This window comes from Vidua macroura, chromosome 2, assembly GCF_024509145.1.
Source record: "Vidua macroura isolate BioBank_ID:100142 chromosome 2, ASM2450914v1, whole genome shotgun sequence".
Lineage (NCBI taxonomy): Eukaryota > Metazoa > Chordata > Aves > Passeriformes > Viduidae > Vidua > Vidua macroura.
In genome coordinates, this window is record NC_071572.1 from 15,456,552 (window position 1) to 15,474,780 (window position 18,229).

Consider the following 18,229-nt stretch of genomic DNA (forward strand, 5'->3'; position numbering starts at 1 on the left):
TTTAAATAGTTATTTTTCATGAAATCCTGTAGCAGTTCTTATATTAAGCAGCGAATAATGTCTAAGCCATGGAGAGTCATTAGCAAAAATTCTTCTTGATCTAAAGGGAACTGAATTGCAATTTATCCTTGCCACAAGGAATTTTTATGTTGAAAAATCTTTTTTTTATTGTAATTGGCAGAAAGTTTCTTCAGAGGTTTCAGTAGCTGTATAAATTAGACTGTATATACTGTTTCAAGGCAATGAACATTTAAGAAAACTAAATAGATAGATTTTGGCTCTTGGACTCATGTTCTCCAGTTAAGTAGCCCCTGTGGATTGTCATGAGAGCCAAGACTCTGAAGTATGATTACATTATATGAACTTAATAGTCCAAAGAAGTATTATTGCCAAGTAGCTTTCTATTTTTTATTTTCTGATTATTTTTACAATGTATAAAAGTTTATATTATACAGTCTTTTAATGATATGTTTCTAAAAAGGTCTGAGGTAGCAGAAGTGTCAAAAGAGATTGTAAAAGGGCACAGAATGAAAGAGGAGGAACATCTTAAATTTAGTAATTTTTCTTTTTGGGTGAAAAATAGTACAAAGGCAATGGGTAACCAAATAAATGCTACTTTTAATGCTTTTAATAATGAAATATGCCACTATTACTTTAGATAGTGAAAACTAAGGCTTTTAAAATTTCTGTATGAAAGTTAGTTTTTTATGAAAGTATTGCCATCTCAAGCAATATGTAGTGGTTGGATTATAGTTAACTAATCAGATAATGAATCTGACAGGTTCATAAAAATAAGACCTGAAAACATCTTAATGATGACACAGGAGATGTATAGACGTATAAATCATATAAATAAGAGAAATCCAAAAAAATGAGATAGATAAGAGAAATGCCAAAGTTTTGAACTTCTCTTTGCCTTGTAAATATAATCTTGCTACAAATATCTATATTCATTTTCTGTTGTTTCTTTCTTTAATTATTTCTTTATTCATGTGTTATGTGTGTCTTTTTGTTTCTTATGGTGTTTTTGTGGTGGTGTTTTCCTCTTGGTTGTTTTATTTCAATTTGGAGTAGGTTGCCAACCTCAAAGCTTTTCTTCGTGTTCAAGTACCTCCTGAATACCACAGTGGTAATCTAATAGGCAAAGTATGTATCACTTTAAATTGCTTTCTGTTGAATAGATATGCCATTCTTTCACTGTGTTTCTAGACATGTAAACATGAATAAGGATGATTTAAGAATATTGCTTGGCAGGGTCTTTCCTTCAAGGTGATTGGAGTACTTGCTCCTTGCAAGCTAGATCCCAGAAATTTCAAGTGTTTGTCTTGTGATAATCTCTCTTCCCAATCTTTACATAAAAAATACTGCATTTATTAAACTTTAGAAGACAAAGTATTTTTTGGAAGTTTGTAATATCTTAGTCACTGTAGTGGGTTGACTGTGACTGGATGCCAGGCACCCACCAGAGCCACTCTCTCACTCCCCTCTGCAGCCAGACAGGAGAGAGAAAATAGAGCAAAGGGTTAATGAGTTAAAGACTGGGAGAGGTCATTCACCAAATACTATTATGGGCAAATCAGGCTTGAATTAGAGATACTAATTGAATTTATTAGTAATAAAATCAGAGCAGGATAATAAGAAGTAAAATAAGACTTTAAAAACACCTTACCCTTACCCCTCTCTCCTTCCAAGCTCTACTTTCTATGCCAGCAATGCAGGGAGACACGGAATGGGGCTTTTGGTCAGTTGATCACAGGTTGTTTCCCCCACTGCTCAGGGAGAGAAGTCATTTCCTTGCTCCAGTGTGGGGTCCCTCCCATGGGAGACAGTTCTCCATGAGCTTCACAAATGTGAGTCCATCCCTCAGGCAACAGTTCTCCACAAACTGCTGCAACATGGGGTTCCATGGGGTTCAGTCCTTCAGGCACAGCCTGATCCAGCGTGAGTCCCTCATGGGGTCAGAAGTCCTACCAGGAAACCTGCTCCAGTCTGGACTCCTCTCTCTACAGGACTGCAGGTCCCTGCCAGGAGCCCACACCAGCACAGGATTCAAATGGGGTCACAGCCTCCTCTTAGACATCCACTTGCTCTAGTGTGGGGCTCCTCCACAGGCTGCAGGATCTCTTCATCCCTGTGATCCTCCATGGGCTGCAGAGCCACAGCTGCTTCACCACGGTCTTTACCATGGGCTGCAGAGGAATTTCAGCTCCAGCATCTGGGCACCTCCTGCCCCTTCTTCTGCACTGACCTTGGTGTCTCCAGCATTATTCCTCTCATATATTTACACTCCACCTTTCTGTGACTGCAGTTACATCTGTGCAATAACTTTTTTCCTTCTTCTTAAATCTGTTATCACAGAGGAGTTACCATCATTTCTAATTGGCCCAGCCTTGGCCAGCAGCACACCTGTCTTGGAGCTGGCTGGCATTGCCTCTGCTGGACATGGAGGAAGTTTCCAGCAGCTTCCCACAGAAGCCACTCCTGTAGCCCCCAAGGCCCTCCCGCTACCAAAACCTGACCTGCAAATCCAATACATGCCTATGTGGCAAGATGGATAGGAATGTGATGTCACAGAAAATCCTAATACTTGAGACAACAGTGAGTTAAACTCCCTGAACATTCAGGAGTTTGTGATCTCTTGGAGTCAATGCAGTTCCTTTTCTATTACTTTATGTATTTTCCTTCTAAGTGCTTAGTGAGGTGGAGTAAGCATTCTTGATACTTGAGTGAGTGGCAAAATTAATAGCATGGCTCAAGTAAAATAACTGTACTATTAGCCTGGCAGGAATAATTCCTCCTTGAAAGTGCAGAGATTTTTGCTCAGCGTTACTTATTTGGGAGAAAACCTACCTTTAATTCAAGTGTAGCATCTCTGTGGCAGTTGCACCAGAATAACTTTACCAGTACAATTTAAAAAGCCTGTTTATATTAAGATTGAAAGTTTACTTTTAACAGCATTAAAAAATATTTGGAAAATATTTTAAGACAAAAACCACTCTACATTTGGCCTGGCTTGCCTAGAGCCTAAAAATGGCCTCTGTGGGCCTCACTCTTTCAGCCTCTCAGCAAAGGCATGGCTTTCTGCTTAATTCCTTTAACTATTTCACCTGAAGAACAGATCCCTTTCTCAACTTATTTACAGTTATTTTCTGGGTTTTTTTTTCATGTTCTTGAATTTGTGGCTTGTTTTGTGGTAGATTTTAAAATGTTGTGATTAAATACAAAAGTTTCAGTGCTGCCATATATTATATGCTGGAAGATGAGCTATTCAGAGTTTTGGTTTTTTTTCAGTCTGCTTGACTGTAATTTTTAACGTAAAATTTCCCAAAATCAGACAATTAAAATATCTTAGCTTCTAATCCTGAAATTAACCAACTCATCATATAGTCTTGATAAGCTATGAAGTTACAATTTTGTTACAATCAAATAAGTAATAGTTTACAGATTTTATATCTATATGTTGTATACATATGCAGATAGGGTTGCTACATACATTTCTTTACATATACCTAAGCCATTTATTCATTATCTTTAGAAAGCAATAGTTGGTGTATGACAAGACAGTAATTTTCAAAATTACTAGCTTTTGGTATCAGAGACCAGCATCCTGAACAGAAGATCAAAAGGAACAAGGGTGGCTGATATTTTCAGCCATCTCTAATTCTTGTTCGCATAAGAAAAGTAGATGGACTGGTTTTTTACATAATAAAGATAGGAAAGACTTTCCTAGGCCACACAGTCTATATGAAAGGGTTTTATAATTTATTATATGTAAATATTGTACTGAAGAAGCTAGAAGACAGGAGGGTTTAATTGCACAGATTTCACTATGCAAAAGGAGACAAGAAATCCAAGTCAAATAGCTGATATGTTGGCTGGATAACAATACAATGTTTGAGGATTAGATTAGTACAGTATTTCACATGTGTAATTAATTTTTTCTGAAAATTTAATTGCTTCTTCAATAGATAACTGCAGTTTTTTGCATCTCAAGATACATCACCCTTTCAAATTGGATGGGCTTTTTTCATTGCAGGAAGAGCTAATTTGCTGTTAAAGGTTTAAGGACAGAGTTTATAGACAAGCAGCTTTTGTGTTGCAGATAAACTTACTGTTTATTTGAATAAACATGAGACAAAACTGTGCTACCATATTGGTGGCTTGGGGTGCAGTTTTTCTGAGTTTTTTGTTGGGAAGTAAAGATAGCAATCCAACAGATAATTATATTGTTACAACAGGGATAATTTAACTTAGGATTTGTAAGGAAAGAATATGACTTGATCTTTATCTGTTAGAAATAATTTAAAATTCTAAATCCTCGCTCAGATCAGCAACAGGATGTACTGATACAGGTTTTTTATCTATGGTTTTAGTAACTGCATGCCTTACATCTTTAACTTCCTGTGAACAATCTGTTTCTCCTCTCTAGTTTACTAATACATTCAAAAATGTGCCATCTTCATATCCATTCTTTTCATCATCTCAGCATTCTCCCATTGTTCAAGGTGACTATAAATGGCTATGGCTTTTCTACATGCTTAGATTATATGAAAAAATGACAGGTATGACTTTTCTGTACAGGTTCAGTGCTGTGATATCTCCAATGCAGTGGCAGTTGATCATGGCAGGTGTATCATGTTGACCTCTGCCTCAGTGCTCCCATCTAGTTACTCTCAAATATGAAGTTTACCTTTTAAACAGCAAAGAGTTGTCATAGCTGGAATGGTATACAAGTGCTTCTCCCAGCTGTGGAAACATTCACAGTAGTCTGATTTCTGGGGTTTTACTCAGGGTCTGAAAACTCTGAACTTGCTGGTTTTGGGCTCTGAAGGGCATCTCTTGTGTCCTCACCCACTTTAGCACCTTGTTGTATTTACACATTTTTTGTGGCATACTAAGTTTTTTGGGTTTTACTTCTAAAATTTTGTGTTACAAGTCCTACATCTATTACAAAACATTTCAAAGTTTTGGGATTTGGTTGGTTAGGCTTTTGATGGTAGCAGATGTTTTGTAGATTCCTCTGGGTTAAACATCTCTATACAGTCCTTCCAGTGTCTGTGTTGCTGTATTTCTCTCATTGTGGGGAGCTCTGCATCATATCTTTTCTAGTACAGGGTGGGCTTAGAGGATGCAAATACATATCAGAAGCCAAAAATTCGGGAACAGAACATTAGCTGGTAACTGTCAGACCCTACTAGGGTCCGTGCATTACATTAAAAGGAAAAATTGAACAGTTTTGTTGTATTGTCAGTTAACAGACCTGGACCCTTATTCGTCAGCTTTGTTAATATTTGAAACTTTTCCAGACAAATTTCCTTGAATTTAATGCTTGCAAATCTTGTGTTAAACAGTGCACTAAAACTTCTTACACACCAGCACTACTCTAGCTATTGTTCTGTCAGCAGAAGATTCTGTGTATACACAAGTATAATTCCACTTGCATTTGTTTTCTAAACTCTGCCTGTTTTTATTTTAGGCTTCAAGTGGCAATTATTATTTTATTCCATACATTGTCACACCTTGTGCTGACTACTTTTGCTGTGAAAGTGATGCCCAACGAAGAGCCTCTGAGTACATGCAGCCCAGCTGGGACAATATCCTGGGGCCATTTTGTGTCCCACTGGTGGACAAGTTTCTCAGCCTTCTCAAGGATGTCCATGTTACATCATGGTAATGTTACAACATACACAGTTCCAGAACCATTGATAGTCTCTTTTTAATATTATGGAAAAAGAAGATTCAGAATTTCTAGTAGCATTGATTATCAATTTTTTATTTTTCACTGCACTTAATGTAGTGTTAAAAGAAGCTGCTATTTTCCTGGCCTGCAGTTGTTGTAGTTAACTAACCATGTTATGCTAGAATTAGATTTATAGTTACTTTCCAGAAAGCAAAGGCAGTCCATGGGTAAGATAAAGTGCTTAAGTTTTACAATGTATAAGGTCGTAATAGGAGCTACGCTCATAGATTCTTCATAGAGTTCAAAGCCAAAAACTGTCCTTTTCTGTTATTACCAGATAAAATATATACATGGGAGCAATGGGCATTCAATTGTAATTCTCATGATTTGTTCTTATTCACAAATATTAGCCTTCTGGTGTCACTTAATAAACATGATACTGCTTAGCCATTTCTGCAAGGGGATGTTGGAGTTTTGAGAATTGGGGCTGGAGAAGGAGGTCTTTCTTTCTCAGTTGCCCGCCCTGTATTCTGCACCTATTTCTGGTTTGTATATATTTCTGGAAAACACTCAGAGAGACTGAGTTTCTGTTTTTTAATTTTCCTAATGTCTGAGCATGAGATAGCATGGAGGACCATCAGATTTGTTTCCACATTGCCATCCCAGCCAAGTGAAAGGCTTGTCTAAAAAACTACTATTCTTTTGTGGTCCCAGTCTTGCAATCCCATGGATGACTCTCCTGTGACATCCTCCCCTGAAGGGGAAGGGTGCACCCAAGATTTCTCGATGCTCATGATTGAAAGGAATGACAAAAGTCAGAGGGTCTGCAGAAGTTTGCAAAAGTTTTATTAGTAAACTACACACTTGGCATAGAAATTGGTGTTTTAGTCCTTGACCTCCTAGTGTAAGGCACAACAGAGGGTTTTGGATAAAGGGCGTAGGGTGAAAGGGAAGAGAGAGAGATAAATTAAAGAGGGGCAGAGAGGAGGAAAGAAAGAGAGATCACCCATCCTGGCTCCAGTGTCAATCCAGCTGGGGTTTCCATGGTCCTGGGATGCATATGCAGGGCAAGCACCCTGGAATTTTTTTGGGGTACTTTTCTTATAGATAAGCTTTCTCCCACTCTGGAGATCAGTTTCTCACTGTGTATGCAAATTAGTTACATGCAGTCTGTTCTTGTAGGTCTTTCTGGAAATGGGTTTGAAGTCTTTGGGGGTTATTGGGTGGTCTTGATCCCACCTTACAGTCCATGCCCGCTTCTCGGCCTCGGTTCTGTGCTTGCACTGTATGAGGCTGTGCTTGCCAGTAGTGCTTACTATGGCCTTGTTGCTTTGATTATTATGTGTATGAGACAGAACTTAATTTTCTTTGCTATGTGTAGCAAGATTTAATACTTTGAAAGACTCATTGTAAAAAAGAAGGAGATTGTATGCACTGGAGTATCTGTCAGGTGGCACCTAAGTTCCAAACTAGAGACTCCATGACGTGCTCCAGGATAAATTTACCCCTAAGTAGCTTGTTGAGGCCATTCATACTTGTCATGCTGGCAATATATGTATTATTTTTCAATTTACAAAAGTGCTGATGTTGGATTGTGCACTGATATTAGTGTAAATAAGATGCACTTACTGGAGGCTTTTACAGAGATCCTGCCCACATTATGTGTTATGTTCATCAAAGAGATTGCAACGAAGTCAGCTTTTGTTGGCTTGTTTTTGTTTTAGTTTCTGTGTTAGAAAGTCTTCTTCCACCTTCCATGATACAATAATATACCTCCTCTTTACATTACACTGGTGTTTCTCCTCTGTGTCACTTTATTATCTCAGATGCAGCCTTCCTTATGACACAAAGTGCCGCATCTGTCAGGGTCAGTAATGGGGCAAAGAAATGCACCAGTTTTCCTGTGCTGGTAGAATTGCCTCACGGTCCTGGTTATAAGTATATTGATACATAGCCCTACAGTCTGAGGTGGGGCAAGGTGGAATATTTGTAAGTAGTTATTGAAAAATATGGAAACATTTGATGTGGACCTCACTCTGAGGAAATGATAGTTTTTATTAGAAATTATACTTTTTATTAGAAGCATAGCCATGTTTCATAAGAAATGTCTAACAGTCTTCTCCCCCTATCTCTAACTTCTATTTCTTTAGTGCCTATTATAAAGAAACACTGCTAAATGACATTAGAAAAGCTAGAGAGAAGTACCAAGGAGATGAACTGGCTAAGGAGCTGGCCAGGATTAAGCTTCGTATGGATAATACTGAAGTGCTGACTTCTGACATTGTCATAAACCTGCTTCTTTCTTACAGAGACATTCAGGTATGTGCTTGAAGACTAAGGTGGATTATTTTACCATGCAATTGTGGCTCTTGTTTGTTCTCCTGTGCTTCTTTGTTTGTTAAGCAGTGATTCAAAGCTGACACTAAATGGGAGCAACTGTTACATTGTTTAAGTTTGGCATGTCTTTTGGGCAGTTTAAGGGGATAGACACTCTTACTTACTTTCCCTGTGAAGAAGAGACTCAGGTGACTTCCCGAGGTCTCTCCCTTTGCTTTTAGTAATTTTTAACTTCATTAAAAAGAAAAAAAGCAAAAATCCCTACTGAATCAAAATGCTTGCCTTGCTCTCTTCTCCCCTACCTTTCCTCCCTCCCCCCATAAAGTTAAATATATTTAGAAATGAAAAAAATGCATTTGTTATGACCATTGTATTGGCTAGAGATGCTCAATTTGAGAACTATAATTCAGTGAAACATTAATTTGCTTTTAAAATCTAACTGCATCTTTTTTTCTTGTTTTAATTTTTTAAAATAAATTCTGCTTTTGCTGAAGCAGCTGTTTTTCCAAATTGACAGTCTGTGTGTTTAACATCCGTTTTCAAATATGATTTCAACCATTCTATATATTTTTTTTTCCCATCAGGAGCTAAGTTGGTTATTTCTTGTGTATAAATGGGTTGCGAGAGAGCAATGGGTGACCACATCATCCTTCATTACCAAACTTTCCATTCTGAAATGCATGTTTTCCTTACAGCACTTTATCCAGCTTCATTTGGATTGGCTCTGGTGATCATGAAAGGTCTCCCTTGAGAAATCTACTTGTCTCAAAACATGTTTTGAACAAAAAGATTCAGTAACACAAGGCCCTTTGAAATGTCAATAAACTGGCCTCTTCAGTACTGTAGATGTGGGTTACCCCTGAGAAACCCAAATGAGTGCAAAAGTGGCTGATGCATTTCAGAGACAGCTGTGGTCAAGTCCACAGTGACCTGGTGAGGTGTCATTCATCAAAAGATCTTAATAAGGCCTGAAAAAGCCAGACTTGTCATCTCTTCTACTGGTGCTGGGAGAGTAATTGATCACACTGGCTACAGGGATTCAGTAGTTTGGGCATTGTGGTGAGGAAGAGGCAAGCACTGACATGGATAGGCAAAATCCCTGTGTGCTCCTGTGCAGCCTTCATGGCTGTTTCTCTTAGGAAAGTCACCTGAGAAACTGTCTAGTGATCATGATACATTTTAGCTTAGTGATGCTTTCCTCCTTTCAGTTTACTCTACTTCAGTCCTTTTTACTGTTTTTTAATTTCATACCAGGACTATGATGCTATGGTGAAGCTGGTAGAAACACTAGAAATGCTTCCTACCTGTGACCTGGCTGATCAGCACAACATAAAGTTTCATTACGCTTTTGCATTAAATCGGTAAGGGTGATTGATTGAAGTTGTTTCATTTTATTGCTCTTCCATATGGGCTTATATGTAAATGTATAGTGCAGATAATATCAAATTCCCTTCCATTTCTGCACACACTGATATTCATCACAGTCATCTCTCCTTAATCCCATACTTAGTGTGTACCAGGACAGCTGTAACTTTTGAAATTGTTGTTTTCCAACAACCATCATTTTGTCAACAACTAGGAGAGTTGTTGGATCTGTTCCAAAGGCCACCTGACTAACTGCAAAAGACTCCTGTGATACCAAGGGGTTCTTGGTCAGTCTGAGATTGTTTAATCTGAGTCACTGATTATTCTGAATGTCTTCAAATGTTTAGTGTGATAGAGTTATGAGTGATTTATTAAAGTAATAGGCAAAAAGCACTGCTTGGTCTACAAATACACATTCATGATAGAGTTTTCCTGGAAGGCTGGATGGTCATCAGGACCTGCAGGCACATCATTACTTCAGGAAACACTGAATTATTATTGAACTCTTCTAGTTAGGTACAGACTTTTTTCGTACCTATGTATAATAATTACTCCCTTTCTAAAGAATTTACATTAAGATTGTCTGAGAAAATAGATCTTAGGCAGATGAAATCACATGTAATAATTAAAGTAACTGGCTAGATGCAATCCACATACTATTAAAGATTGTGACCTAGCTAACTAAAGCCAAATTAAATTAGCTAGCTAATTGTGAATTAGCTAACTAAAAATTAGCATTGGACAACATCATGATGGCATCAATTAAAGAGATTAAGAACTTAATAATAGATCTGGAAATGCAGTTCCTATGGCATTTTCTGGAAAATGGTAATAAATCTGGTCCTATCTGACAGTTTAATCAGACACAAGAGTAAACACTAAAGTATTGCTCATAAAAATACTGCATATGGATTTAGCCCTGTTTTTCAGAAATTTAAAAAAAATATTTCAGGAATTTGACTCAAAATGTTTAAATTTGCCAGTAAGAATAATGCTAGAATCATGCCTTGTCCTTAGGTAATGTCTTAATATAATCAGTTTTTAAAAATTTTTCATTTAGATGTGCATAACAAAATTAGCAAGCTCCTTTACTGTCTTGGTCTTCAAATTCTTTGTATTTTGAGCAGCATATGAAGTCCATGCCATTAAATCTTCTGTTTTGACAATGCCAATAGCACCCTGGTAAGACAAGATAAAATTAATTGCTCATGAACTTGCTTTCCCTGTCAACAGCTTTCATTAAAATTATTATTAGCCCAATCCAGCATAACTCTGCTTGTTTTCTTTTGGGAACTATTTAAGCATTTTTAAAGAAAAGGTTTTTCAGAAACAAATGACTAGTTTTTCATTGGTAAGAATGCAGAATTTAGCTTCTACAGATGTTTTTGCCTTCTTTAAACAAAATGATGGACAAAGCTCAAAAGCTGAGACTTAAACATTTTTTGAGCAAGTCCACTTAGTTCAAAATGACCCCTAAAATGTTGCATTTAGCATCTTACTTGCATGAAAATTTTGAATCCCTAATTTTGTCTGTTTTAAAACCAAATTATTTTTAGTGATTTCTCTCAGAAGCTATCTTTAAAATAAAGAACTATATTTTCAGTTCATATTCTATTAATTTCAACATACAGAACGGTATTAATGTTGGTAAGTACAGCTGATTGAGCCCACCGGAAAAAAATACAACATATGCAGAACAGAATTAGCAGCTGTAAGAATATCTGACCCTGCAGAATGTTCATGTGTGCTTAATTTCATAAAAAAGTATACTAGAACAGTGATCCAGAGAGAGTAATTAGTTTATTTCCTCTTGGACTCCGTATCTGAGTTCTCCTGGCCATTAGCGTCACTTGCGTTGCCAAGTCAGAGTTACTCCAGTGCTGCACAGGGGCAGCGCCGTGGCAGGAGGGGCTGCAGGGCTGCTTCTGGGCACCTCGGGGCTCTGCTGCTTCAGCAGCTGGACACAAGCCTGCTCTGAAGCACAGCTCTGTGTAGGTCCAGGTTAACAAGTAGTGCTAAGGCAAAGGACAGGAATGTTTTACTTTAGGTTCTGTGCCATTCCACATGTCCTCTGCCTCAGAGCCAGCCTGGGTCTGACCTGGCTTGGATCATAAGCAAAGCAAGCCTGGGCCTCACTGATGGCTCCTGTGCAGACAGGTACTAAGGCACTCACTGTCATATGTGGGGCAGGCAGACACTTGCATGCTGATTTCTGGAGCCCTGATTCATGTGGCAGGTGTTTAAGCACAGCCCCTCTCCTAGATTGCTGTCTTCCTCTCTGGCTGCCATTTCAGAGCAGAACTGAGAGCATCTTGGATTTGTCATCTCTCATGTCTGTTGTCAGAGGCTAACAATGGATGTTTGCAATGACAGGCTTGTGCTTGTTTCCAAGCCTGGGCAATCTGAGTACATCACCGTCCTAAGGAGAAAAGGGCTATTGCTTTTCCAGTGTCTTAAGCTAAATAATTTGGATATAGCATAGGAACAGAGCAGACAGTGCTCTCTTCTGTACAGACACAGGCTTAAGACATTGTTCCTTGTTGCCTCCTAGCTGAGATGTGAGTCTAATTGTACCTTAATTTAGACATCTTTAGGTATAAGTTCAGTCCAAATGTGCAACATGAGTATTTTCAATATTTGTATTCACAGCTGTGGAATGAAGTAGGATGCTGTGCAGTTGAGGGCTGGGTGTTCCAGATGTGGATGGCTGATTGTTTCAGTCCATGGTACACCTTGCCTGGGAGGCAAGCACTGTGTAAGGACAATCTTCTAATTGGTCTTATTTACCAGAGCGGGAGTTATAATGTCCTGGAAACTTGCAAAGAGGCCCAAGGGTATGCCAAATTCTGTTCAAAACAGTAGACTTTAAAACCAAACCCAGTCCTGGCATGAGGCCAGAACTGTGAAAATTTTAGTCTCTTTCCAGAGCACTTCTATCCTCCTTTATGTTAAAGATGAGGACAGCTGCAGTCACTATTATTTAACTCAGCATGCTGTGTTCTAACGAGCAACATATTCCAGTACCATAATAAAAGAAGGCAATTAACAAGTGAAGGGTGTAATAGGGTGCAAGTAGAAAATCACTAGTAATTGTGAATAATACTAGTAATTGTGAATAATAGTAGCCACAGAAAATTGTTTCCATTGATAAGCACTGGGGTATTTAAAATGTTCTGTTCTGTGACTACTCAAATTTAGTAAAAAAACATGTTCTGGGCCTCCTCCTTTTATACGCCTGGCTTTCATGAAGTACCTGAAGTGTATATGAGGGAGGGAAAAAAGCTAGTTTTTTTCTTTGTCATATCTGTCTGGAGTCTTGCAAATTTAGTTCTTGTCAAAGCCTAATTTAGGGTCTTGTTTTCCTCATTCATTGTTTCAAATATTGAATATTCTACAAGCAAATTACATCCTCAGTGAAATGTATCTTAACTCAAAAGTCAGTTTCTGGTTTTAAGTGAGAATGGAAGTGTACTAACTCTAATTAAAATGAGTTCTCATATTTCTTAATAATTTAGATTTTTTAAAAATGTTTTTGCTGTTATTAAAACATGAAATTAAAAGGAAAGCAAATGTGTATTCCCTTGAGAAAATACTTTCCATTAATACAGGAGTTTTTTGTCATATATAGTCTTCTCCATCTAGCTAGATGGAAACAAACCATACAGGGGAAGATGTGAACAAAAAGCTGAGAAAAAAAAAGATTACACCACCTGTTACCAACGGAGTGAGCTAATTCTTGTCCCAGTGAAATACATGCTGTTCCTGTTGACTTTGTTGGGCAAGGGCCTGGTTCACTGAGTGTAGTTCTGGCTCTGTAAGCATGCCAGTTCTTTAAAGCTGGTTAAACCAGTCTGTGAAGCAGGAAGATTTTTTTTGTTTAGGGATATTTAAAACTAGGTCTCCTTATAAAGACTAGAGTGTAGAGAAAGATTCACCATGAAGAGGATGGATTTGGAGAGGAAGAAAGGAACTCTGATATCAAAGAGAAAGGAAAAAAAAACACTTTTTTTTTTTCAACTGTGTGTTCCAGGTATTATTCCAGGTAAGATGCTGTGATAGGAGTTTGTTGCTCTACAGAAAAATTCAGGGAGGTAAAGGAGGAGTGGATAGTTGGATAAGACAGAGAGACAGATGCAAGAGGCTTGTGTAGACCAGGGAAGTGAGAAGACTGATTCTGTGATTGAAGAAACATGGTAGGGTCAGCAGACAGATAAATCACATGGCATAACTGCAGTGAGCAAGCTAGCAAATTGGCAAGTGAATCAGCCAGCAGTTTCTGGGATACCAGCTGTCAGGCAAAACCAAACTGGCAGCAGAACACTGGCCCAAATTTCGAGGAAGTAATTAGACACTGTAAAAGTGCCCTGCAGGACAACTTTTGTTTTAAGAGAAAGAATTCCTATGTAACCATTTCTGTCTGAAAAACCTTAGTTTATTGAAGATTTCTTCATACAGAAATGATTCTGTGTCATTGATCATTCCCTCAATTTGAATTTTTTCCCCTAATCCTAATAGTTCAGTTTCCTTTTTCAATAAAGCTTAAAACTGTACACAGTACTGAAGATTAATGTGCTGGGTATTTGTAAAAGACATCATAATTTTTCATTTTTTCATTCCTTTCCTTTTAATTCCAGCATTGTGCTTGGGGACACTTGGCACTAGGATATTTTCATAATTGCCCTACTTTTTGGAAGTAACTCTTTCTTAACTGGCAGCAGTTTCTGCTGCTGTCATGTTCAGATAATGTAGATTCATTTTCTCTGTTTGGTTTCTCTGCAAGTTCTCACAAGGTAACAATTGTAGTAAGAGGACTAAAATGTGCTAACAAAGACACCAGTAAGAAAAAAGTAGTTTTATGAAACACTTTGCAAGGCCTGTGGGGTTTTTTAATATAGTTTCTAAATAAATTGTAGTAGCACTCTTTTTTCTTACCTCATTGACCATTGAAACTGTATTTTGAAAGAATTTTAAGATTGTGAGTAGTGATTCTAAAAACTGTGCCCCCTAAAAAAAAAAAAAAAAAAAAAAAAAGTAGCTCATATTTTCACTGGATGTGTATGCAAACTTCTTTAAGGTAGGACATATCTTCTTCCAGATGTGCAGAGTTTAACAGATTGTGTGTTGAAGAGCACCATTGAAAAATGTCTATTTCAAAATTCAGTTTCATTCCTAAAGTTGACTTCACCATGATACCATGAGGGACATCTGTATTTCAGTGCAAGATGGCCTGGAAGCACCAAGGAGCAGTAAAGTTATCTGATACAGTAATTTTTGTAGCAGCCTATTGAGATTCTGCTCTGGCTTATAAAACTTCATATTCAGGGAATATACTTTGCAAATCTCACCTGGTGCACCAAGTTAATCCATAAAGAGAACGTTTTCTACCTTCCTTCTCGTGCCTGTGCATCATCATGTACAATATTTCTGCTTTCCTTGTTCAGAGAGGCCATCTCCATCCTTGGAGGTTTAATAGATTCAGCTTTTCAGACACAGCCAAGGCTGCCATGGTCTAGTGCTGGGCCATAGACCTGCTGTGAGAGGGGGATTCTGTTAGATGACCTCCAGCAGTCATTTATGACATGGTTTTTTGAGATTTGTTCTAGTGTGGCTTTAAATGGGGGCTGGGGACCATGAGGAAGCTAACATAGTTGAGATTGGTTTAAAAAAATTGAAGTCAGTGCTAAACCTTAAGGGTTTAAGGTAATCTCTTCTGAGATTGTATCTGTTGATAACACCACAGGTCTGTTTCAAGGCATGTTGAAACAAATTACGAGCTGTCAGGCATGCAGACCTGACAAAGTGTGGAGTCTGAAATAAGAAATGAAAATCTGTCTTGGTCAAGAATAACACATTCTGCATATTATCCAACAGAATCTTTTCATACTGACTTCAGAGAACTTGCTTGTAACTTATGTGATCTTTCAGGTTGTTTGGGTTTTTTCTTTGTTTACCCTCTTTTTGGGATTTAGAAGCTGATAACTTCCTAAATTTGTAAATTATTATAATTGGTGTATGGGTTTTGTATTATCCAGTGGGCATTGAATTCTGCTGCAGTGAAAAAGAGGGTCTAATATAAAGACACCTAAACTGATTATTGTTTAATTATATCCTGTAAGACGAGTGTACACTTGTCATGTTCTAAATTTTGTTGAATTTAATTATTTTTAACAATATTTTTTTTTCTGTATAAGAGAGAGATCTTTCATTTTAAGTTCTCTAGTACAGTGTTCATTTAGGACTTGGTCTTTTGTAATGCTTTCCTAGTGTTGTATTTGGTGTGTACAGGTTCCTCCTTTGATGACCAGAAATGTTAATTTGCACAATGTCCCATTTTAAGCAGTGTCTTGCTTTGTTCATTGCATTTCTTCTTTAGTTCTGCTTTTTTCAATCAGTACCTAACACCTCTTTATATTAACATTAATAAATAACCTATTTCACAGAAGGCAGACTTGAGTAAAGTCTAGGAAAGCAGTGATTTTTAGATTTTCTGTTTCCATGCTAAAGTGGAACATTACGTTTTAGTTGTGCATTTCTTGTGTTTTCAGGAAGAGCTCAGAACTCATGCCAACTCTTGTGGTCACAATATACAAGACCGGGGAAATACTGGACTTTAATATTAGGGCCTGATTTTATTCTAAGCTCTGCTTACTCAATTTTCTGTGCTTTAATGTTAACAATAGTGAAACTTGGGTACTCCTAGTAAAAGAATCTGGTTTGTCCAGAAGAGGTTTGGTTAGAGCATGCTGACCTGTGCAATGGATTTACCCCCACAGTTTTTACCTCCTGTATATTTCTTGTAAAACTGAAAAAAGATACCAACTTTCTCCTTGTGTGCTCATTAGAGAACACCAGTACTATTTCAGAGCAGTTAACCCGAAGAAAAAAAATGCTTTAAAAATATTCAAGTACTTGCTGTGATAGTTTATGCTCTGCCAGTGACATCAAAGGCAGGATAAAGCCTTTACAACCAGCTACAACGCTGTTTAATCTTATTAGATGTTCTCCATCACCTAACGTGCACAGAAGCCTGAATTTTGTTACAGATGTGCTGTTACTGGTCTTATTGCATCAGCTGGTTACCTAAGGAACAAAGCCCCTTTACAGTAAATATTAATCCTTTTGGGGCATGCAAGTAATAAATTTACCAGAAACCATTATCTGCTACTGATATTGCTGACAAAGTAGTCATAATCCTTGTAGGCCTGTTCATGGATACCTAGGTGGGGACTGGAAAATTGTAAACAGTTCTAAAAAGGGGTTGGTAAATATTTTAAATCTCTATGGTGATGAAAAAAAGTGTTGAAGAAGCTATTCAACTCTTCAGCTGTGTTTGCATTACTCTTGCAAATAGACATTGTTGTTTGTTCTAAGTGACTTTCTGCAGTGAATATTGAGTTCTAAACTTAGAGAAACAGCAAGGTAAATGGAGGCAAAAAATCTGGCTGATTAATAATAATAAGGAATGGAAATGTTATTTAATCACTGTTTTCTTATTAACACAATTGTTAAATATTTGTCAAAACATGCATATCACAGCTGTTAGTTTTCCAGATCTTCTTCTCATCTGAAGAATTTTAATTAAGAAATGCAGTTCAATTTTGCCCTTTTATTCTTGCTGGAGTTCAAAGGCTCCATATTGAGCTCTGTCATTATTTTGGATAAGATTGGATTGACCTGGCTTCTCCTGCAATTAGTTGGTATTTCCTGGTATTGTTTCTGGATCCTCTGGATTCAAGATTACAAATCTTGGACCTAGCTGAATGATCTGTCACACTAAATGCTGAAAATGGCCATTTTTGTTAAGTGTTGTCAGGAATGAACACTAAAAAGGCACTTTTTTTCTCATTGCAGGATGTTCAGAGTGTGTTTGTGTACTCAGGAAGGAATCAAATTAGATGGTGGATTTTTTTCAAAGAGGAGTTCTGGGTTTGCATCAGTTCTTATGTGAGCTACACATAGAGACCAATGATGGGGGGGTGAATTTGGGTTTTACCAGTCAACCAACAATCATATATCAGTCTAAGTAAAGTGAAGTGTGTGTATAATAATTACAGATGGATTGTGGGATAGATGAGGGATACTGTTGTTCTCCCATCTTGCAGTTACTGTTTCAGGTCTGAACTCATTTATTTTATTCTCTGTATTTGATTTCAGAAGAAATAATGCAGGTGACAGAGAGAAGGCACTGCAAGTTATGCTTCAAGTCCTGCAGACATGTGATCACCCTGCTCCAGACATGTTTTGCTTATGTGGGAGGATCTACAAGGATATGTTTCTTGATTCCGACTGTAAAGATACCAATAGTCGAGATCATTCCATTGAATGGTAACAGGAAAAAACAAAACAAAAAAATCTGTTTAAAATAATTTTCAGACGTTTTACTTCTGCATATGAAAAGCAGGGCTGCAATAATTAGAAGAACAGTTGTTCTACTTGTCTCTGTTTTTCAGAGTCCTGTTTGAATAAGTGGTTTACTGAGCATCAGACCTTTGTATATGGGTATCCTTGCTTCTCTTTATAAACTCTCCTGGAAATTGAATGATGCACTTTTTTGGGAGGGATGTTGACTAACCTGTGCCTTTGTTGAGGAAATACTAATGTGTCCTAAGGCCAAAATGAAATACAAGTGAGATCATGGAGTTACGTTAGTCCTCTGTGCAAGGATGGTTTCCATGCTGGATCCCCAGGAAATGGAATGATCTACTGTATATATAGAAAAACAGTGATAAACTCTGTTATAAATTTTCTCAAGACTTTGAGGCATGCATATGCATGCAGGCTCTCACTGACATACTGTTCATATAGGTGTGTTTGTATAATCATACTTCTGAGTACAATAATTTTAGC

At 37.6% G+C, this 18,229-nt stretch overlaps 1 protein-coding gene across 1 annotated transcript in view; it reads left to right on the forward strand.

Annotated features, from left to right (window-relative positions):
• The window catches only part of MAP3K15 (mitogen-activated protein kinase kinase kinase 15), an 81,878-nt gene that overhangs the window by 33,279 nt on the left and 30,370 nt on the right, over positions 1-18,229 (forward strand). The window contains exons 4-7 of the mRNA XM_053970167.1: positions 5,477-5,670; positions 7,831-7,999; positions 9,272-9,378; positions 17,537-17,707. Coding sequence (XP_053826142.1) covers positions 5,477-5,670; positions 7,831-7,999; positions 9,272-9,378; positions 17,537-17,707 — 641 coding nt within the window. The remainder of the gene's footprint in view (positions 1-5,476; positions 5,671-7,830; positions 8,000-9,271; positions 9,379-17,536; positions 17,708-18,229) is intronic.